Source organism: Microcebus murinus, chromosome 2, assembly GCF_040939455.1.
Source record: "Microcebus murinus isolate Inina chromosome 2, M.murinus_Inina_mat1.0, whole genome shotgun sequence".
Classification (NCBI taxonomy): domain Eukaryota; kingdom Metazoa; phylum Chordata; class Mammalia; order Primates; family Cheirogaleidae; genus Microcebus; species Microcebus murinus.
The window spans coordinates 17,597,947-17,622,388 of NC_134105.1; the positions used below are offsets into that span (position 1 = coordinate 17,597,947).

The following is a 24,442-nucleotide window of genomic DNA, read 5'->3' on the forward strand; positions in this document are numbered from 1 at the left end:
AGGTATTCATGAAGGTCTCTAAAAATCTATCTGGTGAACATAAAGGGTCTACTGTATCCACACTGTTCAAAAGACCCAATAAAACTCCCAAATGAGGCCAGTGATCTCTGGAACCCACCCAGACCCACACTCTTTCCTCTCCAACACACAATCCTACAATACCCCTTTTCCAGAAAGCACCAGGTAAGTCATGTCATAAAGTCACATAAACTACTGAAGAAATCACTGGAGCTTAGTGGAAAAGAGGAATAGGAAATTCTAAAGGAATTAATATTTTAAAATTCAGAAGTATTCAGTTATTCTATTAATGGATAGAAAGTTCTAGATATTCTAGAAGAAATTAAGGGAGCCACAACTGAGTAGAAAATGGGGAGGACACTGGGATTATGACCTGGGGGTTTACTCACAGGACAGTTATGATCCTGGACTGTTCATGCTGGGCACATATCTTCTTCATCAAATTGACACTCTCCACTGTCTGGAACTTCTCAGCATTGATAAAGAACACAGGACCTCGGGCAATGGGGTAAAAGTCACGTTCCAGAGGAAACATCCAAGCATCTAGAGCCACAGCACACCTGGAACAGGACCAGAAATTTGGAACTGCCACACAGAAACCCAGGAAGAATAGTCAGGGCAGGGGGAAAAGGGCAGAGTTCTTCCCTCTGGTGGGCTAAAGGCTCAGAAAGCCAGTTAGGATCTTGCATAGGGATCACTTTTACCTGTCACCAAAGATCCTTCCAGATTTTAAACTCCCTAAGAGTAAGGACCAGATCTCCTCCTTCTCCTGGATCTATTCTCAGGTGACTGACTCGAGTTCCAAAGAATGGCATTTCACTCATTTAGTCATTAATTCAGCATTTGCTGAATACCTTGTATGTGCTTAGGCCTGTGCTTCAGATACAGAAATAAATGGCAAAGGCCAGGCATGGTGGCTCACGCCTGTAATCCTAGCACTCCGGGAGGACAAGGCGGGTGGATTGCTCGAGGTCAGGAGTTCGAAACCAGCATGAGCAAGAGCGAGACCCCGTCTCTACTATATATAAATAGAAAGACATTAATTGGCCAACTAATATATATAGAAAAAATTAGCCAGGTATGGTGGCGCATGCCTGTAGTCCCAGCTACTCGGGAGGCTGAGGCAGGAGGATCACTTGAGCCCAGGAGTTTGAGGTTGCTGTGAGCTAGGCTGACGCCACGGCACTTACTCTAGCCTGGGTAACAAAGCGAGACTCTGTCTCAAAAAAAAAAAAGAAAGAAAGAAATGGCAAGAGTTCTTGCTCTCAAGGAGCTCCCAGTCTAGCAGGAAGACAGAATAGACAAGGTAACAAAATAATTAAGTTCACTACCCTGATTGTACAGGTGCTATGTGAGATCAGGAAAAGCCTTGTTGTTGCCAAGAGCAAAACTATGTCATAAAGGCAAAACTATGGCCCTAAGCTTCAGCCACCTCCCCATTCCCCAACCCCTGAAATGCTCCTCCAGTCTTCTCCATCTCAGTAAGGAGCAATCCTTTTCCACTTAAATAATAGATATACAAATGAAAAACATGATTTCCTCTCTTTCCTTCACCTCATATATCACCAAGTCCTGAAAACTGTGCAACTCATCCTGACTTCATTCACTTGGCTCCATCCTGATGCAATTCCATTATCTCTGACCTGACTCTGAAACTGCCTCCCTCTAACTAGCCTCCAAGCTTTCAGTCTTGTCCTGCTACAATCCTTTCCTCACACAGTAGCCAGACGGATCTTTTAAAATGTAAATAAGATTGATTTTTCTTTGCCTAAAATCCTTCAATGGTTTCCCATCATATTTAGAACAAAATCTAAACTTCCTTACCCTGCCCAAAAGTCCTGTGATCTGGCCCCTGCTTATCTCTCTGATCACATCTTAAGTTGCACTCCCCCCCCCCCACACCAACACAGCAAGATTCTCTCCCCCTCAGGGACTTTGCATGAGCTGTTCTGCAGCTGGAATGATCTTCAAGACCTTTACGTGCCTTGCTTCTTTGCCTTTCCAGTCTTGGCTTAAGTCACTTTCCCTGAGAAGTCTCCAGATACTCTAACATACTGGTGTGTTTTATTTTCTTCATTTCACTTGGTGATGGGGATTTTATTATCTGTTGGCTTGTTTACTAGTCCGTTTCCTCCCACAATAACATAGTTCCATGAACTCAGAGATCCTGTTTTCTGGTTCCCTGCTGAATCCCCAGCCCTGCAAACAGTGCCTAGAATAATACTTGGGTAACAAATACTTGCTGAATAAATGGATGGTGTGTGGGGCTAATAGCAGCAGCATCACCTGGAAACTCACCGAAATTGGGTCTCCTTGGCCAAAGCCAGAATAGCTGTGGCCCCCCCAAATGAATGTCCCATCACAGCCACGCGGCTCATGTCGATGCTGCCCTGAGGAAAATGGAGAACTTAGCCAAGTCAGAAACTCAGGACTACTTTCTTAGGAATTCATCAGGGGTAAGAGGAAGAAATAGTGAAACAATGAGGCCAAAGGCACAATACAGTGGGCAAGCCCACCAAAACCACACTATTAACCCTTTGCACTCGGATGTCGAGTGTGACTCAACACAGTTAGCAAAAATTATAGAGATTAAAATTACTCTTTCAATGTATCAATAATTTGAAATATTAAAAAATCCAAATAAATAAGTTTGTATGAAAAGAATCTCTAGTTTTTTATTCTACTGCCGCACTTTGTAAAATCTGGGGTATTTAAAAAATTAAATCCTGAGTAGAATAAAGGAATCGCGAAAAAAGCAAGCAAGTGCAAAGAATTAAGAACCTCTTCCCTACTGGAGAGCAGCTGGTCAGGCAATCCTTACACTGAACAGCCTTCTGTAGGCAGGAGTTCTGAGAACCATGCTTCTCATCTTTATTTCTGTAATCTTGCCACTTAACACCTGGGCTGGGGTAAACATTCAAATATCTATGAATAAATAAATGGATAGACTGGGCGCAGTGGCTCAACCTATAATCCCAGTCCTCTGGGAGGCTGAGGTGGGAGGGTTGCTAAGGCCAAGAGTTCAAGACTAGCCTGGGCTACATAGTGAGACCTCTGTCTCTACAAACAATTTAAAAAAATTAGCTGGGCCTGGTGTTATGCACCTATAGTCCTAACTACAACCACGCCAATGTACTCCAGGCCGAGCAATAGAACAAGACCCTCTAAATAAATAAATAGATAAATAAATAGATAGATAGATAGATAGATAGATAGAAAGAAATTATCAGATCCCACACTGACTCATTAGTCTATGAGCATGTCACAAATAAGAGCTGCCTCCATCCTCTAGAAGCTCTGCCTCATAAATCGATCCAAGAGGATGACATGTTGGCCGGGCTAAGGGTAGAGTGGGGAAGCTCCTGCTGCCCGTCCACTTTGCTCTGGAGTAAGGACTGCTTGTTTGGAAATGAACTAAGGCTCTACTTCCTCTCTGGATATCTGTCCTGATTTTTATTCAAAGCCCAGAGGAAGAGAGTGAGTCTGCGCGCTCTAACATGCTCTGCAAGTATCTATTTCTGCTTGTCCCCAGAAGCCTTCAGGGCTTGGTTATATAAAAAGCCACTGGAGCTGCCAGCTGAGGGGCTTAGGAACTCTCTCTAGGCCTTGCTACCCAGCCTCTGCTCTGAACCCTGCTCTCTCTGCTCCGCTGTTTCTATCCCAAGGCTTTACATTAATACCTAAATTTTCCCCCTTTGCTCAGTACCTTCAGATCAACAGCCTGGTTGGGTGGCCTCCGTCAGCTTTTTTATTTTATAGGTGACTATATTCATATACTTCTAACATCAGAAATATACAGAGAAGTCTCCCACCTACCCCATGTCTTTTCCATATGGCTGTCCACTTCCTAATCCCAAACAGGTATCAGTTTCTTTTCTTTTTTTTTTTTTTTTTTTGAGACAGAGTCTCGCTTTGTTGCCCAGGCTAGAGTGAGTGCCGTGGCGTCAGCCTAGCTCACAGCAACCTCAAACTCCTGGCTCAAGCAATCCTCCTGCCTCAGCCTCCCGAGTAGCTGGGACTACAGGCATTCGCCACCATGCCCGGCTAATTTTTTGTATATGTATTAGTTGGCCAATTAATTTATTTCTATTTATAGTAGAGACGGGGTCTCACTCTTGCTCAGGCTGGTTTTGAACTCCTGACCTCGAGCAATCCGCCCGCCTCGGCCTCCCAGAGAGCTAGGATTACAGGCGTGAGCCACCGCGCCCGGCCTAAGGTATCAGTTTCTTACGTGTCCTTGCAGAGATTGCTTATGCATACTTAAACAAACATGAATATATACTCTCCCCTCTTTTTACACAAGTGGTTCTGTATCTTACTTTATAACATAACAATATTAGTACATAAAGAACTTCCTCATTTGATTTCACCATGATAGAGATAACTAGCTAATCATCAAATCTGTTCTTTTTCTTCCTGGACACACAGCTAGACTATTTCCCAGCAGTTAGATGTGGCCTTGTGACTGAGTCCTTGCCAAAAGAATGTGAGCAAAAGTGACATCTCCACTTCCAGGCCTGGTCCATAAAAACTCTCTTATACAAATCTCCAGGCCAGGCGCGGTGGCTCACGCCTGTAATCCTAGCACTCTGGGAGGCCGAGGTGGGCAGATTGCTCAAGGTCAGGAATTCAAAACCAGCCTGAGCAAGAGCCAGACCCTGTCTCTACTATAAATGGAAAGAAATTAATTGGCCAACTAATATATATAGAAAAAATTAGCCGAGCATGGTGGCACATGCCTGTAGTCCCAGCTACTCGGGAGGCTGAGGCAGGAGGATTGCTTGAGCCCAGGAGTTTGAGGTTGCTGTGAGCTAGGCTGATGCCATGGCACTCACTCTAGTCTGGGCAACAAAGTGAGACTCTGTCGCAAAAAAACCCAAAAACCAAAAAACAAATCTCCATATTCTTTCCCAGTCCATTGGCTTAAGGTAAACAGCAGACTAATGAAAGAGGGTGGAGCCACAGATGAAAGGAGCCTGGATCCCTGGGTTACCTCTTGCTCAGGAGGACTCATTTTGGACTTTATGTAGGAGAGAAATAATTCTTCTGTACCCAAACATTTATCACAGCACAATTCACAATTGCAAAGGTATGGAATCAACCTAAGTGCCCATCAACTGATGAGTGGATAAAGTAAATGTGGTATATATTAATATATACCCTGGAGTACTACTCAGTAATAAAAAGGAATGAAATAATGTCTTTTGTAGCAACTTAGATGGAACTTGGATGAAAGTTCATTATCCCAAGAGAAGTATCTTAGAAATGGAAAAACAAATACCCCATGTTCTCACTTATAAGTGGGAGCTAAACAAAGGATATATATGGTCATAAAATGGTATAATGGACATTGAAAACTAAGAAGGGGGAGTGTGTGGGGGAGTGAGGGATAAAAAAGCTACCCATTGGGTACAATGTACACTATATTCTGGTGACCAGTACACTGAAAGTCCTGACTTCAGCATGATACAATACATCCATGTAAAAAAACCCACTGTACCCCCCCAATTTCTTTGAAATAATAATTTTTTTTTTTTTTTGAGACAGAGTCTGACTTCGTTGTCCAGGCTAGAGTGAGTACCATGGCATCAGCCTAGCTCACAGCAACCTCAAACTCCTGGGCTCAAGTAATCCTTCTGCCTCAGCCTCCCGAGTAGCTGGGACTACAGGCATGTGCCACCATGCCCAGCTAATTTTTTCTATATGTATTAGTCGGCCAATTAATTTCTTTCTATTTATAGTAGAGACAGGGTCTTGCTCTTGCTCTGGTTGGTTTCGAACTCCTGAACTCAAACGATCCGCCTGCCTCAGCCTTGAAATAATAAATTTTAAAAACTCTTAAAACAGGGCCCACAGGCTAAATCTGGCCCATTGCCCTTTTTGTAAGACTTGCAAGTCAAGAATGATTTTCACATTTTTAAATGCTTCAAAAAAAAATATCAAAAGAGGCGGGGCGCAGTGGCTCACGCCTGTAATCCTAGCAGTCTGCGAGGCCGAGGCAGGCAGATCGCTCAAGGTCAGGAGTTCAAAACCAGCCTGAGCAAGAGCAGGACACCATCTCTACTAAAAATAGAAAGAAATTAATTGGCCAACTAAAATATATAGAAAAAATTAGCCGGGAATGGTGGCACATGCCTATAGTCCCAGCTACTCGGACGGCTTAGGCAGGAGGATTGCTTGAGCCCAGGAGTTTGAGTTTGCTGTGAGCTAGGCTGACACCACAGCACTTTAGCCCGGGCAACAGAGTGAGACTCTGGTCTGAAAAAAAAAAAAAAAAACATCAAAAGAATATTTTGTGACACATGGAAATTACATATAATTCAAATTTAGTGTCTACCAATAAAGTTTTGTTGCGGCACCAAAAAAAGAAACATATTTCTATTGTATTAAGCCACTGAGATATGGGGTTTATGTGCTTTACAATTTAGCATTAACTAACACTATTCCATAATCTATTAAATCAGTTCCCTCATTGGTGAGCATTTAAGTTACTATCCATCTTGTGCTATTATAACAATACCAGAATGAATAACACTGTACATCCGTCAAGCTGCATGTGTGTATTTGTGGGATAAATTCCCCAAACTGGAAATGGCTGGGTCAAATAACATGTGCATTTGTACTGTTGACAGCTATTGCCAAATGCCTTCCATGGGGCAATTTGTACTCTCACCAGCAATGTAGGAGAATATCTACTTCCCCACAGCTTTGTCAACAGAGTGAGTAATCAATTCTTGGATCTTACTCAATCTGATAGATGAAAATTCACTTAGCTTTTTTATTCTGTATTTCTCCCAAAAGACTGCCTCTGAACTAACACAACTGGACTGCAGCCTGCCATTCCCCAACCTGTCTCAGGCACACAGGCCTGCAGGCCTGGACTGCAGTGCCCAGGGCCCTCTCCTATTCTGATGGGGGTTGATGGCACAAATACCTACTGCAGTTGGTAAAGCACCCTAGACTCTAGGGTCTACCTTACCTACTGGCCATGTAGGTAGATGCTTCTCCCTGAAGGACATGCCCAAAGCCTTTAAAATATATTTTCTGAAGCAGCTTTGGGGCACACAGCACAGACTTTAGGATCAAAAAGCCCAGTTTAAAGTTTGACTCTACCACTTAGCTCAGTTATCTTGGGTAGATACTTAGTCTTTTTTATCCTTGGTTTCTTTCTATACAAGGAGGTAATAATGCTTATTTCATAAATTTGTGTGAGGAGCTCTTATCACAATAAGTAATCATAAAGCAATAATATATAGTAATATATATAGTAACATATTATATATATACATATATATATACACATACAAATATATATACCATTCTTACTTAGACAATAGAATATTACATGGCTATTAAAAATCATGCCATATAGGAGGATCACTTGAGCCCAGGAATTTGAGTCCAACCCGAGCAACATAGTGAGACCCCATCTCTAAAGCAATTATTTTTTAATTTTAAAAATCATGCCATAGAAAAATATAATTACTATGAGAGGGTACTCATACTATTTTGATAAGTGAAGAAAGGCTATAAAACAGCTTATATGTCATTTTTGTTTTAAAAAATATACATATATGTTAAGGCATTTGATTAAAAAAATTTTTATAGATGGGGTCTCACTATGCTGCCCAGGCTGGCCTTAAACTCCTAAGCTCAAGTGATCCTCCCACTGAGTTTCCCTAGTAGCTGGGACCATAGGTATATGCCACTGTGCTTGGCTTGTTAATGTATTTTAAAAGAACTGGGAGGAAAAAAATCAAATGTTTCATTTTCTTCATGCTTTTGTGTGATTTCTTGGTTCTCTAAACAGAGTCTGAGCTATTTTTGAAATTAGGGGGGAAAAAGATTGGGAATAGGGTGTGGAGAATGTACCTTCATAGGCACCAAATTCCATAGCCAGGAAGGTTGCATATCCCTCTGGGAGCGTTCTGGAGATTCCCTCAAAGGAATCTACGGTAGACACAAACTGCGGTAGACACAAACTGTTTGCCACTTGGTAGCCCTTCCTTTGTGGAATGAAGCACCTCTCCTTTATCCATTGGCCCTGGTGGGGCCCTCAATCCCCTGACCCAGAAATGGGTCTATAACCTAGGCAGACCAACCAGAATATACTCTCCTCTGAATCAACGACTTGCCCAGAAGGGGCATGTGACCCAAGTAAGGCCACAGCCTTCCCAGATTAGTAGAAGCTAACAAATTCTCTTTTCTTTTTATTTTTTATTTTGTTTTATTTTATTTTATGTTTTTTTTTTTTTTTTTTTTTGAGACAGAGTCTCGCTTTGTTGTCCAGGCTAGAGTGAGTGCCTTGGCGTCAGCCTAGCTCACAGCAACCTCAAACTCCTGGGCTCGAGCGATCCTTCTGCCTCAGCCTCCCAAGTAGCTGGGACTACAGGCATGTGCCGCCATGCCCGGCTAATTTTTTATATATATATCAGTTGGCCAATTAATTTCTTTCTATTTATAGTAGAGACGGGGTCTCGCTCTTACTCAGGCTGGTTTTGAACTCCTGACCTTGAGCAATCCGCCCGCCTCAGCCTCCCAAGAGCTAGGATTACAGGCGTGAGCCACCGTGCCCGGCTATTTTATGTTTTTGAGACAGAGTCTCACTTTGTTGCTCAGGCTAGAGTGAGTGCCGTGGCATCAGCCTAGCTCACAGCAACCTCAATCTCCTGGGCTCAAGTGATCCTACTGCCTCAACCTCCCGAGTAGCAGGGACTACAGGCATGTGCCACCATGCTCGGCTAATTTTTTTTTTTTATATGTATTTTTAGTTGGTCAATTAATTTCTTTCTATTTTTAGTAGAGACAGGGTCTCTCTCAGGCTGGTTTTGAACTCCCAACCTTGAGCAATCTACCTGCCTCGGCCTCCCAGAATGCTAGGATTACAGGCATGAGCCACCACGCCCGGCCCTCTTTTCTTTTTAAATCTGGAGTGTAGGGCGAGTGTGGTGGCTCACTCCTATAATCCCAGCACTTTGGGAGGCTGAGGCAGGAGGATTGCTTGAGGCCAAGAGTTCGAGACCAGCCTATGAGCAACATAGTGAGACCCCTATCTCTACAGAAATTTAAATCTGGAGCTGTAAACTGACATTCACGCTTGAGATACTAGCAACCATCTTTCTTGTCTAAAGGTCTGGTATGAATGAAGCCCACATATGCATAGAGAAACTGAGGCAGGAGAAGGAAGAAAAGAGGGCCAAAGCTTTGATGATAATGTCTGAGACCCTGGATCTGACTACACTGGCCTAAAGTCTACCTTTGGTCTTCCTTGTTACGTGAGCCAATATATTTTCTTTTGGTTTAAGCTAATAAATTAGGTTTCTGTTACTTATGACCAAGAAAGTCCTGATGAATAAGTGGGCTCTGGGTCATACCAATTGCTGCCATACCTTCAAGGTCATCAGATCTAACCCACCAGGCAAGATGTTGAGGACGGTCTGCCCAGCAGCGGCCTTTTGTAGGATTCTCAACACCCGAATGCACTCGCTTACCCGCTGATGCACCTGCAACAGACAGTCCCGGTGGGAGCTAGAACATTCCTTACCACCCAGTGAGAATCTCACTCACCTACAGAGCCAAGGAAGAATGCAAGGGTAGTTTGCCCACCCACATCTCAGCAAGCACTGTGGGCCCCTTTCTCTTCCTGAGAAAGGCTCAGCTCCCTCACAGCTCACGTAAGCACTACCTAACAGCATAATGGAATCAGCCCTACTGTTTGCACTCTACCTACCCATAGGGTTGTCAGGAGGATCCCATGAGATGATGTATGTGAAAGCACACTGAACACAAAAGGAATTAAGAATCTTCTTATTAGCCATCCAGTACTGGATTCTACCTGCCCATTTATAGCACACAGCTATCATTTTTGTCTGCCTAGCACTTATACAGCCCCCCACACTTCTGTTAACCTTTCCTTTTGAAGACTGCCTTCCCTCTGCCCCCAAATCTAACGATGTATTGCTGGTGGGAACTTCCCATTTTGGTACCTCTCCTCAGGCCAGGGATACCTCTCCAGGATTTTTCAGATTGCAGCTTGACATCTGGGTGAGGGGACTGGGAGAAGCAACTTGAACACCGCCCTATTCTCTCAGATGATGAGGCTGAACATATGCAAGCTCAGCACTGTCAAAAGCTGTGGTTCTAACCTCAGAAAGTGAGCCCATCTGCAGATGAGACCAACCAACCAGGAGGGAGACAGAGACAAGAGTGAAGAGCAAGGCCTGGTGGCATTCGAGCCTGGTTCCAGTGGTCTTGCCCTTCCTATAGTCTACTTATACAAGTCAATCCCCTTTTGCACCTAAGCAAGCTCAAGTTGGGTTTCTGTCACTGGCAATTGTAAGAGTCCTAATTAACACCCCATTCATTCATTCGCACTGATGTGGCAAACTCAGACCCACTATGGTTGAGATTTCAAGAGACACGGTTAGTTAAAATTCTTGCTTAGTGAGTATAGTATAGAGAGGACAGGCTTATTCACTACCCCTCCCCAATTGGCACAAGATTACCTGGGGATTCCGAACGTGGAATTCTTTCTCCCCTTCTTCAACTCGACGGTAAGGGATCCATTCCTCCTCCAGCGACTCGGTGGGCTGGTTCTCCTCTGGGGCCTGCTTGCAGAAATAGGTGGTTGCAGCTGACTGGTCCCTGAAATATACATGTCATCAAAGAGAATCCAGAAGACACTTTTGAGCTTATTTCTCCCCTTTACTGACTCCTCTCTTTCAGCCAAGACACTGTTGGCTGTGGATTGCCCATAGGCCAGTAGGGAAGGATATCTGGTGGCATACTTAGGAGAGTAGAAAAAACACAGATTTTAGAGATAGACGTGGGTTTGAATCCCAACTCAGCTGTGTCACTTTTGGCAAGTTATTTAACATCTTTGAACCTTAGTTTTCTCCTCTTTAAAATGGGTATATTACCTGCCCTGCATGGTTGTTGGGAGGATTAGAAATAATATATTGGTAAGGAACTGGCCTATATCCTAGTTCACTGCAGGTACCCAATTCACGACAGTTCATTATGACTATCATCCCTTACCTGTGCTCCGGCACAGCAACCACAAAGCCATGGGAGGCCAGCTCCATGCAGAAGGCTGAATACAATGTCCTAGAAATGGAACAGGGAGAAGGGATCAACAGACTGAACGTAGGAGGTTCATGGGGGGCAGCCCTCCTCCAGGTGCTCGCTCTAGCCAGCCGCCAGAAATATCTGCACATCTGTCAAGGTATCTTCCAACCCCCATACAAACAGCGAGTCAGCTCAGCCCCAAGTTACAAACATATTTTGGCTACTTCAATTGCATTTTTATTGTGTATATATTGTACATCTCCCAATTTAGTTGGTAATCTCCTTGAAGACAGAGACTCTGGCTATTTCTTTAATATGCAACTCATCTGTGATTTTTTTGGTTTGTCTGCCAACTTCCTAGGGAAAAAAGAATATGGGAGACACTGCTAATTGCCTACTCCAAACATTTATTTTTCCTTTCCTCCTTAATAACAGAATAGTATTTGCAGTTGAAGCCACTGTCATGCCATCAACATACTTCATTTCCTCACCTCCATTGCAGCCAGGTTTGTCTGTGTGGTTAAGCTCTAGCCCAGCATGGTCCAACAGAAATATAATGCTACCCTCATAAGTAATTTAAAACTTTCTAGTAGACATCTTTTAAAAGACAAAAAGAAACAGGTGAAATTAACTTTTTTTTTTTTTTTTTGAGACAGAGTCTCGCTTTGTTGCATAGGCTAGAGTGAGTGCCATGGCGTCAGCCTAGCTCACAGCAACCTCAAACTCCTGGGCTCAAGCGATCCTCCTGCCTCAGCCTCCCAAGTAGCTGGGACTACAGGCATGTGCCACCATGCCCGGCTAATTTTTTTCTATATATATATTAGTTGGCTAATTAATTTATTTCTATTTATAGTAGAGATGGGGTCTTGCTCTTGCTCAGGCTGGTTTCGAATTCCTGACCTTGAGCAATCCACCCACCTCAGCCTCCCAAAGTGTTAGGATTACAGGCGTGAGCCACCGCGCCTGGCCGGCCGTGAAATTAACTTTAACAATATATTTTATTTAACCCATTATAGCTAAAATATTTTAACTGTAATATATTATCAATTTTAACATTAATGAAATATTTTATTATATTCTTTGTAAAAAATATGAAGTGTTTGAAATTAGTGTACATTTTAATAACACGTGTAGCAGGTCTCAGTTTGGGCCAGCCACAGTTCAAGTGTCCAATAACCACATGCAGCTGTCCATACCAGTATGGACAGAGCAGCTCTAGCCATAAAGATGTAAGCAGTGGTGTCACATAGAACTTTCAGGAAATGTCCTTAAAATGAAGTGTGTTCCCTTCCTATTGCCTGGACTGTGGATGTTATGGCTAGAACTACAGCAGCTACCCTGGGTCATGACATATCCTTAGAAATGGAAGCTACCCATGGCAGATCAAGATTTTAAAAGAAGTCTAGTTCTCTGGTAACTTCATGGAACTACCATATCAACCCTAACTGTCACCCTCCAGCTGTCTTCATCTGAGAGAGAAATAAACTTTATCATGTTTAAGTCACTACTATTTGGTTTTCTAACCACTAGTATTTGGTTTTCGGTTTTCTAGATTTCAAATTAGGCTTTCTATTAACTACAGCTTGCCCATATCCTAATTCATACAGGAAGGTCCATTTCTTAAGTTTCTTTTCACCTTCTCTCACTTTTCCAGGGGAGGCAATGAACTGGAATCAAGAGCCAGAGAGATATGTGACCCCTTCCCAGTTCTAACTGTGGGACCTGGAGAAAGTCTACCTTTCAGAGCCTGTTTGCTCATCTGAAAAATATGCCTACCCTCCTGCCTACCTCACAGTAGGCAGTTGGCTCTGTGGGAACCAAATGTGACAATGGCATATCACTAACCTTTAGATAGTATTTAAATGAACATATTCTTCCCTGGGATGAAAAGTCATAGGTCTATGACCCATAAGAAGAATTTCAAAGCCCAAATTAGCCATAGATGGAATTAAGAGGAACCAATATCTCTTATTCTCCCTCTCTTTTTCTTTGAACTTCACTCTGGTTAATGAAGACTATAACTGGCTCACCCAGATCTAATGAAGTGTGAAGTCTCAATTCAGATTCTTCAACTAAAAAGATCACTTCTAAAGTCATGTGCTCACCTGCTCCCTCTATAAATACCTGTGAGCTTAGGAGGGAATGTTTTTTCGCTTCCTTTTCCCTACTAGACTATAATCTTCCTGAAGTCAGGAACTCTATTTTCTTCACTACTGAAAGTCCAACCTTGGCATAGCCCTAGCACACAGCAGGTACTCAGTTTACTGAATACAAAAGCATGAAAAACATGAAAAACCATCTACTTGCTGCCTAGCTGCATTTCCACATCTACTCTCCACTTCCTGCCATGGGCTATAGCTATGTGAATTTACCCTTGGCTCCTCTGGTGGATACAACTTCCTTGATTTATTTCTCTCTGTATGTCCCAGCTTCCTCTCCTGCCAAGGGGCTGGCACAGAGCAGGTGCTTCACAGATGTCTGCTGACTGAATGAGAACCTAGCAGATCACAGCTCTTGTGTTTACTCAGTAAACATTTATTGGGAAACTACTACTTTCCAGGCACTGTCCTAGGCACTAGAGCAACAGAGATAGGTTTCTGCCTTCATGGAGTTTATAATCTAGTTGGGAAGACAGACATTAAAGAATAAATACACAATTAATTCATTATAATTATGTTGAATAATGAGAAGTACAGACTGTAGTATGAAAGCATATGACTGGAAAGGTTAATCTAATGTAATACACGATTCAGGATGTATGTCTCTAAGACAGTGACATCTAAATTGAGACCTTAAAGGTAATTTGAAATTACCTAGGCAAAAGAGGGGGTGAGGGAGGAAGAGAAGAGCAGAGCAGCGAATATTCCAGGCAAAGGGAACAACCACAAAGCACAGATGAGGACCTCAAGGCAGGAAATAACACTGTGCCTTTAACTAAGTGAAAGGAGGTCAGTCTGTCTGGAGAGCTGGAGTGGGGCAAGTAGCAAGAAACGAGGCTGGAAATTTTGTCTTGGAACTGCATCCAGGTATGACCGGGAAAAGAATTAAGTTCAAAGAGCTATTAAAAGTTTTTATCCACTGCACTATAGCCTAGGCAACACAGCAAGACCTCATCTCTTAAAAAAATTTTTTTTAAACTTTAGAAGTTTTAAGTAGGGCAGAGGCATTCATTCATTCATTCAACAGATATTTATTAAGTACCTAATATATACCTGGCACTGTTTTAGGTGCCTGAATGATAAAATCATATTTGGTTTTAAAATAGGTCTCCCTGGCTACAGTGTGGACAATGGTTTGGGAGCTGGGGAGGAAAAAATAGATGCCTTTGAGATGTATAACATTCTGGGACATAAATTAGACATATATGCTGATGGATGAACAGACAGAACATTCACAAGCTTAAATAGGAACACATATACTATGGGTATTAAGCTATATAATATACCAAGGTATAGAAATCAGAATTCATGGGAAGAATTTTGAATGGACACTGAATTATGAAACTTAGAGCAAGGATTCCCAAAGTCTGGTAAAAGAGATTCTACAGTTTAGCATCACTATATCCCTCTATGTAAAAAAGAGAGAGGGAGCTGGGTGTGGTGGCTCCCACCTGTAATCCTATCACTCTGGGAGGCCAAAGTGGGAGGATCATTTGAGCTCAGGAGTTCAAGACCAGCCTGAGCAAGAGCGAGACCCTGTCCCTACTAAAAATATATAGAAAGAAATTAGCTGGACAACTAAAATATATAGAGGAAAAATTACCTGTGCATGGTGGTGCATGCCTGTAGTACCAGCTACTTGGGAGGCTGAGGCAGTAGGATTGCTTGAGCACAGGAGATTGAGGTTGCTGTGAGCTAGGCTGATGCCATGGCATTCTACCCTGGGCAACAGAGTGAGATTCTGTCTCAGGAAAAAAAGGCCTGCCGCAATGGTTCACACCTGTAATCATAGCATTCTGGGAGGCCAAGGTGGGTGATCGTTTGAGCTCAGGAGTTCAAGACCAGCCTGAGCAAGAGCGAGACCCCATCTCTACTAAAAGACAGAAAAATTAGGCAGGCATGGTGGTGCATGCCTGTAGTCCCAGCTACTTGGGAGGCTGAGGTGGGAGGATCACCTGAGCCCAGGAGTTTGAGGTTGCTGTAAGCTAGGCTAACGCCACAGCACCCTAACCCGGAGGGGAAAAAAACATATATAGAGAGAGAGGGGAAGTGACACAGGTATACACCCAGTAGAAGTTAATAGAACTGAATCCTCACACACCACCCTGTGGGAGCGGCATCTCCACCTGACAGATGATGAAATCGAGGCTCAGAGGATTATATAACTTTCCCTAGCTCACACAGAGCACAAGTGGTGTGGCTGAGATTTGTAGGCTAGGCTGCTGGCTCCACGAGTGCAGGGAGCAGGTCTGTCCTACTCACTATTCTCTACTAGGCCCTCAACAAACACTGAATAGATAATTCTCTTCCTTCAGAGTAGAGGAGGGGATAATTAAAAAAAAAAGGATAGATAATTCTCCAACTACAAAGCTCATGCTCTTTCTAATATTTATGGGCTGGCACAGGGAAGAAAGCTGAAAACAAGTATTTATATAAATGTTGGAACATGAGAAGTGAAGGATGTGAAGGCTGCAGAAAGGCTCCACCAGGTGAAAGTGGCTTGGGAAGGACCTTCCAGAGAAGGTGGCCCCAGAGCTATGGGATGAGGTAGATGGGAGATAAGACAGCCAGAAAATGGAGATGTCTGTTTTTCTGCCCTTTGAGAATAAGTTAAGACTGCAGCTGTTCACTAGGCAAGGAATATGGCAAGGTCCGGGGGAGAGAAGCTCTCACCTGAAGGCTCCCATGCCATGGGAGAAGATGATCAAGGGGTATCCAGAGTCTTTTGTCTTAAATGGGCCATTCCAGCTAACAGGCAGGCGACAAGATCCTAGAAAAGACATGGGCTGTAGAATCTCTGGCTGCCCCAAAGCTGTAATCCCAAGGGCAGCTGGAAGACAGGGATGGGTGAGGACATGTGTTCCTCCCCTTGGAGAACCCCCATGGGCCCCTGAGCAGCCCAGAGCAACCAATCACCTATTCTTTCCCCTTTTTTTCCCCGGAAAGAGTGAACACAATAGAAAATGGGAGGACAAATCAAAGGGGCAGTATGAGCAACCCTGGGGTCAATCACTGAGATGCCAAGGCAGTGGGTAGAGTTCCTAGGGGTGGGGCCGTTGGGGGAAGTGGATGATTCAATCTTACCTCACCCAGAAGAGGGAGCACTGGAGAGAGAACAGCAGGAGACTGAATGCTCCTTGATAGTTAAGAATCTTTCTGTGATATACACAGTAGCTGGCACAGAGTGGGAAATACTACATGCTGAATGAGTAACAGGTGCCACTTATGGAACACATTCCATGTCCCATGCACTGCAAGAGGCTTTACATGCGTCCCACACTACAACCTTGCAAAGGCAGCTGTTCAGACAGGTTAAGTAACTTGCCCAAGCCCCACAGCTAGTAAATTATAAAGTCTTGATTCAAATCCAGAAGAGTCTAACTTGCTATCCCAAGCTCTTATGTATGTACTTCTCTCCCAATTCCCCACACCATGCTAGTTGACAGATGCCCCCTACAACAGGGCTGGACACTGCAAGCTATAAGGGAGTGTGTCTGTTGCGGATCACCTAGTAACATAACCAAGCACCTGGGGGTCAAGCCAGCCCTTACCCACAGCCACGCTGAGCAACAGCCCGCCCCAGCGCTTATTAAACTGCAGGTAGTCCGCCAGGCCGGTGCAGTATTCATAGCGGGGAATCCACAGGGGCTGCTCCGTGGTCTCCTCTGCCTCTTGGCAGGGGTAGAAGAGTCGAAAGAAGCTCCCCTGTAGGAAAGAAGAGAGCAGCTGCTCAGAGCAAGAAGCCCAAGCACTGCTAGATTTCCCAACAGACACACTCAGCAGGTATTGGGGCACCAGCAAAATGGGGCACCAAAACAGGAAAACTGAAGTTTCAATTAAAATACCTGAATTTTACATCCAGAAACTCAGAAACAATTTTATTTTTAAGCATACATGTAAAGCTTATGTTATTTCAAATAGTGAACTATATTTTGATTACATCCGGGGGATGCACCAAAAATATATTGAGTGTTTGGGACATTGAAAGATTTAGATCTGGCCTTGAGCTAGAGATTAGCCCTTGTGCTGAACAGGGTGGCATTGGTGGTCACCCAGCAACTCAGCAAGGCTTGGCTCTCGGGAAGCACACTCATTTTACATGGGAGTAGGTGAAGGGTTACCAGGAAGTGTGTGCCTCTCACAGGGGGGAGTCCATGGGCTAGCAGAGAAAGATCTAGGAACTGATGGAAGGCAAGTCCAGAAGCCAAATCAGGAAAGGAAAAGAGAAGGAGGCAGGAAAGGAGAAAAGGAAACTGTCCTCCTACCCAGTCTGGAGAGCTCAAGGCCAATGGCACGTGGGCCCATGCTCTTCCTCTCACATACTTGGTTAGGATGAGATCGAAAACCCTTTTCAGGATCAGGCATCTGCCCTCAACCAGGTGAGAAGATCTGCGAGCTGCCTTTGAAGCTAGAGTCCCTCTTTCCTCCTGGCTGGAAAAAGTGCCCACCATCTCTGTCTATTAGGATGTTTCTAGTATGTGGAAAGAGGAAGAAATAGGTCAGGAAAGACAGACCTGGGGGTATGGTAACCAAATCCAGACCAGCTCTAACTCAATTTCCCCCACATGGAATTACATAATCAGACTTGTGATCAGTAAGTCACGTTGCAGGAACAGAGCTGGAGACACTCACCTGGAGACTCTGGCCCTCCATCACATCCCCGCAGCCTACGAGGTGGGGTCCTGTGACAGGTGGAAAACCCACGGACTGGCTGACCCCCATTTCATCACAGGTGAATCCAATGACTTGGGTGCTGCTGAACTTGATGTCTGGGGGGCAGAACATAGAACAGCTTCCTGCTGGTTTCCTCTTGGTTTCCTGTTGCTTAGATGTGTCATGTGCCACCCCGTCCACCTTCCTTACCACTCTGTCCTCCCTGCCTGTCACTCATTAAATCTTTCACATCCTCTACTTTGTCTTTGTCAAGGTTTGTAAGGGCTTTTTTTTTTTTTTTTTTTTTTTGGTGGGGTGAAGAGGTGGTTGTGAAGAGGAGAGAGAGAGCATCCACACTCCTGTTAAAACCTACTAAGAAGTGTTTAACAGCACCTGCTAGGTGCCCAGTATAGCAATGACTGCTGCAGAGACCATAACACAGACCTTGCCCTCATGAGGCTGACAGTAACCACTAAGATCTGTAAGTGACTCTGCGGCACTATATTAAGCCTTCTACATACATTGCATCATTTCATTCTTTCAACAACTCTTTGAGGTCAGTACTGTCAAGACCCTGTTTTACACATGAAGAAAATAAGGGCAGGGAGGTTGAGTAACCTTCCTGTTACTCTGCATATAGGTGGCAAACCCAGGTCTGTCTAATCCAGAAGCTGAGAGCTCTTGACCATTACTGATCTTGCTCACGGGGAGACTCAGTTATATACATGAAAGTCACTGACCTAGACTATTGATTATAAAGTGGCACTTGTGCTAGGCCATGAACGATGAGGTTTAGAGAAACAGGGGAGAGGGAGGAAAGCACTTCCAGACAACGCACAAAAGCAAAGAAAGGCGGAGACAGGGAAGAGTATGATGTGGGCAGTAGATCAAACAGGAACCTTAACATGACAGGTGAGCACACTTCTGGCTAGATAAAACTCTTAGCTACCTCCTAAATTGAGGCTAGTGCCATTGCTCCCTACCTCTGTTCAATTTCGTCATCATCATCATACTTACTCTGTGCCAGGAACTATTCTAAGTGCTTTACATATATTATTTAATTTAATCCTTACAACAATCCTCTGAGATATGTATTATTATCTCATTTTACAGATGAGGAAACTGATGCTTGATAAAGTTAAGTAATTTACCCAAGAACATACAGTGAGTACAGCCAGAATTTGTTCATGGGCAACGTGACTGTAACTGGGGAATGTGGTCAAACTTCCTAGGATCCATTGCCTTGTGATTTGGGTGGGGCCAACCCCTCCCAAACTTCCAGAATTGGGCCTTAATTAACCTGAGCCAATCAGTCCTTGTTATCTGCTGGTCAGTATTTGGATGAAGAATGGACGTATGACATTACGTTGGTCCAATTTACTTTTTCTGAGTAAAGCCCAGAACTTTGGTTCAATAGTGGAGGAGAGAAAAGTTCTCTCTTGTTTTGAATTAGTGTGATGTGCAGATGTCACCTGTCAAGTGGCTTTCAACGGTTGCCTTGAACTTTGCAACCATGGTGGATAGCAGAACTGAGAGAATCACAGAGAAATGGAGTCACATTCGTGAAGACATTAGGAATCCATGGATTAGGCCAAACCTGGAACCTGACCCATTCCTAGAGACTTTCTAGTTACATGAATCACTACATTCCCTTTCTTCTTTAAACAAACTGAATTTAGATTTCTGTTTCTTTCAACCAAAGCATCTAAATGGATACACTGAGTCCTGGGCCCACATTGTTAATCATTAAATTATTCTGCTTCCTTTAAGATTCTCCAGGAGGGATCAGGGAGTTCAAGTCAAGGCATGTCTGGGCAAGAAGAGATCTTAGAGACCATTTCTATCAATACCCCTCACAGTTGCCTTCCCCTCCCCCCAGTATATACATGCACTTCACTGATGAAGAAACCAAGGTCTGGAGAGATTAAGTGAGATGCTCGAGATATAAGCAGAACTGTTATTACAACACACAGATCTCCTGATTGTCAACTGCCAATTGTCTGGTCCAGTGGAAAACCCCAAATAACCATAATGTCATTCTATTTATTTTTGGAAGAAAATAAATGATTTTCTTTTTACTATAGCCTTAACTTTTTCATTTTGTTTCTCTGAAGCAAAATTTAAAAACAAAGCCAATTATTTTTTAAAAAAAGAAGCTAAGCTCCTGATGCAGGCAGTAGATTGTTCAGCCAGAGTCAAGCTAGATAAGCGCCATTTGGCCTCAGACCCTGACCTTTACCTCCTTGCTGTTAGGGTATACACACTATACACACTGAAGACCTACAGCTGGGGCCACAAGACGTGTCACGCATAGGACACGCGTCACCCACGTGACAATGAAGCAGCTACAAGTTCTAACTGTCATAAAAGAGAAGCAGACAAAATACTGCAGGAGTTCTGAGAAGAAAAAGTGCTCCTTTAGCTTGAGGATGGAGGGCAGGGAAGGTGAGTGAGGCTGGCTTACATGCAAGCAGAGGTCAGTGGTGAGCAAAGGCACAGTAATATGAGAAACAGGACACAAGGAGACCAGATTTGGAGGGTAGCAGTCCCTCAAGTGCTGGGCTAAGGACCTGGAATCTACTCTGGATGTAAGAAATACTAAGTCTGGCCGGGCGTGGTGGCTCACGCCTGTAATCCTAGCTCTTGGGAGGCCAAGGCGGGCGGATTGCTCAAGGTCAGGAGTTCAAAACCAGCCTGAGCAAGAGCAAGACCCCGTCTCTACTATAAATAGAAAGAAATTAATTGGCCAACTGATATATATATAAAAAATTAGCCGGGCATGGTGGCGCATGCCTGTAGTCCCAGCTACTCGGGAGGCTGAGGCAGAAGGATTGCTCGAGCCCAGGAGTTTGAGGTTGCTGTGAGCTAGGCTGATGCCACGGCACTCACTCTAGCCTGGACAACAAAGCGAGACTCTGTCTCAAAAAAAAAAAAAAAAAAAAAAAGAAATACTAAGTCTGAAAGAGCCACACCTGAGGCCCGGCTCTTGCTTCCTGGCTTTCTTACCCCCGGCAAGTCATCTGATCTCTCTAAGCCTGACTCCCCATCTGTACAGTGGGAATACTATCCATCCTCACAGGGTTGCTATGGAGATAAAGTGAAATGATGCATTTAAAGTGCCTAGTGTAGTACTAGGCTTTTAAGAAGAATCCAAGAAATATTTGTTGATTGAGAGAAAAGCAGTAACAACTGAATAGGATTTGGCAACTGAGTGGACGTGGAGAGTCCAGAGAGAGAAAAGAGCCAAAAGATGAGTCAGATATCAGGATTGGGTAACCAGGACAAAAGTCTCTAAGCTTCTCACAGGAAGAGATTTTGTCTCACCCTGCACAGAGAGCAGTGCTTGGGAAGGCAATCAGTATCAGTGGACTTGAAAACAGCCACACAGGAGGGCAGAACTCTCTGGTGCCCTGGCAAGTTTCTGGGAGGGTTATCCACTAAATTCTGTTTAGAAATAAATACAAACTAAAGAAGCTAATTGGCCAGAGTGAGGCTAACACGAAAATGAATCTGTGTTCACTAGGCTCACATCAACTGATGCCCAAGTAGGATGGGAAGATGAGAAAATCCAATCTAACTTGCAAATTTTGCCTAAGAGGCATCCACACAACATCCAGAACCGTTTCTAATGGAAAATGGAAAATTCCATGGAATTTTCCAAGGAAATCAGTCCATGTGTCTTACCTTCTTCTGTTCACTTTGTCTAAACAATTCATGGTGGTGCCTGTCCAGAAGTCTCTCCATCCATCAAGGCCAGGGAAATCTCTAGTCCTCTGTGAGGCTTTCCCAAGTCCCTCCAACCTTTCCTTCTCCTGCCTCTGAGCACTGTCCACATCCCTCAGCTGGTAACCAATCACAGGCTGTCTTAGGGCAGCTCTTGCATTAGTACCCATTCTAGAAGTTTTCAATCAGTGACTTGCCTGCAAGAGTGGTCCATATAGAATCTAGGTCAGAGGTTCCTGAACCTATCAATATAATGACCCAGAAAATTTTTCAAAAGTGTATATTCTAGGGCCTCTATTCCCACAGGTTAATTAGTTTTTAAAAGCTTCTCAGGTATTTCTGATCAGCAAGGTTTGAGAACCTCTGGTCCAGATGGTACAAAGGACTTTTATTCAGACATGTGTGCATGTAACAAACACTTAGTGTATATTGTGTTCTGGCCATTAAAAATCATTTAAATGGTGATTATGATTTCACTTGGGATGATCCACCCAGCCACTAGATTTAATGCAGCAACTGTATAAAGTTGGTCTCAATAATTAATTTATCCAATGAATACTATTTAATTTCTTACATATTTATGCCTTATCTCTTCAGATATACTCCAGTGGTAACGACAGTTTTATACTTCTTTGTAGGCCAAACCATTCATTCATATTCATTCCCCACATAGCAGGGACTCAATAAATGATCCTTCATTTGGCCTTGATTTAAACTATCTCAATTTTTATTTAGTCTGTCTTTCTGATCTAAAAATAAAGCTACACGGTATAGTCGGAAAAGAAAGGCTTTAGTGATCCCCCTACCTTAATCCTTTAGGTTAAACTGTAAACCTCTGATAATTTATCCCACATGACAGAAAAAACTACTCAGGAGGCTGTTGATGCAGATTAAATAATGTATGCAAAGTACCTGCTGCACAGAAGGCACCGGTTTTGGTAGAAGGTAGCTATAATTATTTTAACTAACTACATGACCTCTTTAAGTTCTTTATGTAAAATGGGGACACTTCCTAAGTGAAATTTAAATAAGAAAAGTGATATTGCCTAGGGTCTGGCACATTTTAAGGGCTTATAAATGTTAGGAACTAATTAGCAATGCTAAATCTTTCTTTCATCATACCCAGCCAAGGTCTCTTTCATTTTTCCTGGATTAAACCCTTTGGCAAAACGGATTCTTTCCTTCCACACCAAAGCCAGAGTCTACTAAACAGGCCGAGAAGAGTCCAGAGGGAATGGCTGGGGCTTAAAATGCAGCTGTCCTCTCCTGCTGGGGTTCTGTTTCTAATGAGCCGAGGACTGCTCCTCTGCCAGCTGTATGGGCCTCTCATCACTGGATATTTCAGGACAGAGTCCAAGATAAGCACTTCTCCGGTGCCTCCTTTCAGACAAAGCTCTCTGGAGACTAAGAGCTCACTGGTCTGATCTTTGTTCTCCGGAGGAAGTGAGGAAATCTCACCCTGCTTTTCGAGAATGAAGCACTCAAGGGATGAGTTTGAGCAACAAGGTAGTAGAGCTGGAAAAGAGCCCCTATAAGGGCGTTCCAGAGCATTAATAATTGTAATAAAAAATAATCTCTGTCGCTTGTGGAGGCTTTACAGTTTACAAATCACCTTCACACATACTAGCTAATTGGCTCTGCACACAACTTCACCCTAAGACTGATGGAGCAACTGTCGTCTCCATTTTAGAGACGAAGAGAGTCCCAGAGTTACAGGATTTGCCCAAGGTCACAGAGTGAGAGGCTGAGCTGGACTAGATTACAGGTCTGCTGACTTCAAGTCCACGGCTGTTCCGTGGATCGGGAAGAAGGAATGGGGACCTCTTCCTCCACCGGTGTGAAAAACAAGAAAATGAGAGTAAGACTGAGACACACAAGGTGTGGAGGAGCATAAGGAAGCCCAGGCTTCAGGGAGGTGAGGCTGCAGGATCAGGGTGGAGCAGAGCGATCAGGGTGAGGCTGTGAGGTCCAGCGTGGGGCTGCGGGCTTGGCATGGGGTTGCGGGGACTGAGTCCTGAGACGAGAGCTCAGGGTGGGATTCCAGGGGCGCCGGGAGAGAGAGCGCAAGGCGACAGTGGGAGGGTTAAGGTGTGGGTGGATACTGGCGGTGTCTCCACAGACAGAAAGGACGAAGATTAATGTGCAGGTCCTGCGATTGAGACACGAAGAGGCCCCAAACTGGGCCGGAATACGGAGAGTCTGCAGACAGCTCAGTTGAGGATAGGAGGTTTCTCCAGTCAAACTTACCCAGTCAAGGTGATCCCTCAGAAGCAGCCTCAGACGTTTAACTCGACGGAAACAAGAAACCGCCCAAGAACTCGTGGCCTTTTGGTAGTTGTAGTTTGCAAGACTCACTACGAGCACTTACAAACATTTTCTGCCTCTCTATCGAAAACTACAACTTCCGAGGTGCACCGCGCGAGATGGTGCATCACAACTCTAGGACTACAATTCCCAGAGTACTACGCGACTCCCGTGGGTGGGTGCATGAAACCGCCCAAGACCCAGGAATGCGGTGCGATTCTTCCCCCTGGTGGCCCGAGGAGGAACAGCCACGATTACGGGTCTCGAGCGGAGGGTTACTGTTCAGTCTCGTTAGTAACCCTCCGCCTCACTGTTCCTCAAATAGTTCTCGGGCGTGCCTAGCAATGGCTTCGCTTTATTCTCAGAGAAATGGGGAGGTGGACAGAGCTTGTTTTGTGTTCCCCCACACTTTGCTTCCTGTGAGAATATAAGACTGATCATTCAAATTAAGGGCCCATTCCCTACCAGCTTGCACTTGTTAACACCTGTGATTTTCCATTGTTCTTTTCAAAACACTC

The 24,442-nt window shown here is 44.0% G+C and overlaps 1 protein-coding gene across 4 annotated transcripts in view; it reads right to left on the reverse strand.

Annotated features, from left to right (window-relative positions):
• PAFAH2 (platelet activating factor acetylhydrolase 2) overlaps positions 1-23,969 on the reverse strand; it is a 36,007-nt gene extending 12,038 nt beyond the window's left edge. For 2 of the 4 annotated variants that reach the window (XM_075995363.1, XM_075995358.1), the window contains exons 1-10: positions 23,868-23,969; positions 17,877-18,013; positions 16,796-16,949; positions 15,918-16,014; positions 11,056-11,124; positions 10,524-10,662; positions 9,408-9,521; positions 7,891-7,968; positions 2,317-2,408; positions 408-578 (exon numbers count right to left, since the gene is read on the reverse strand). In XM_075995363.1, coding sequence (XP_075851478.1) covers positions 408-578; positions 2,317-2,408; positions 7,891-7,968; positions 9,408-9,521; positions 10,524-10,662; positions 11,056-11,124; positions 15,918-16,014; positions 16,796-16,949; positions 17,877-17,966 — 1,004 coding nt within the window. In that variant the 5' untranslated portion in view covers positions 17,967-18,013; positions 23,868-23,969. The remainder of the gene's footprint in view (positions 1-407; positions 579-2,316; positions 2,409-7,890; positions 7,969-9,407; positions 9,522-10,523; positions 10,663-11,055; positions 11,125-15,917; positions 16,015-16,795; positions 16,950-17,876; positions 18,014-23,867) is intronic. The other 2 variants (XM_012750819.2, XM_075995365.1) reach the window with 2 other exon arrangements.
• Between the last annotated feature and the right edge of the window lie 473 nt (positions 23,970-24,442).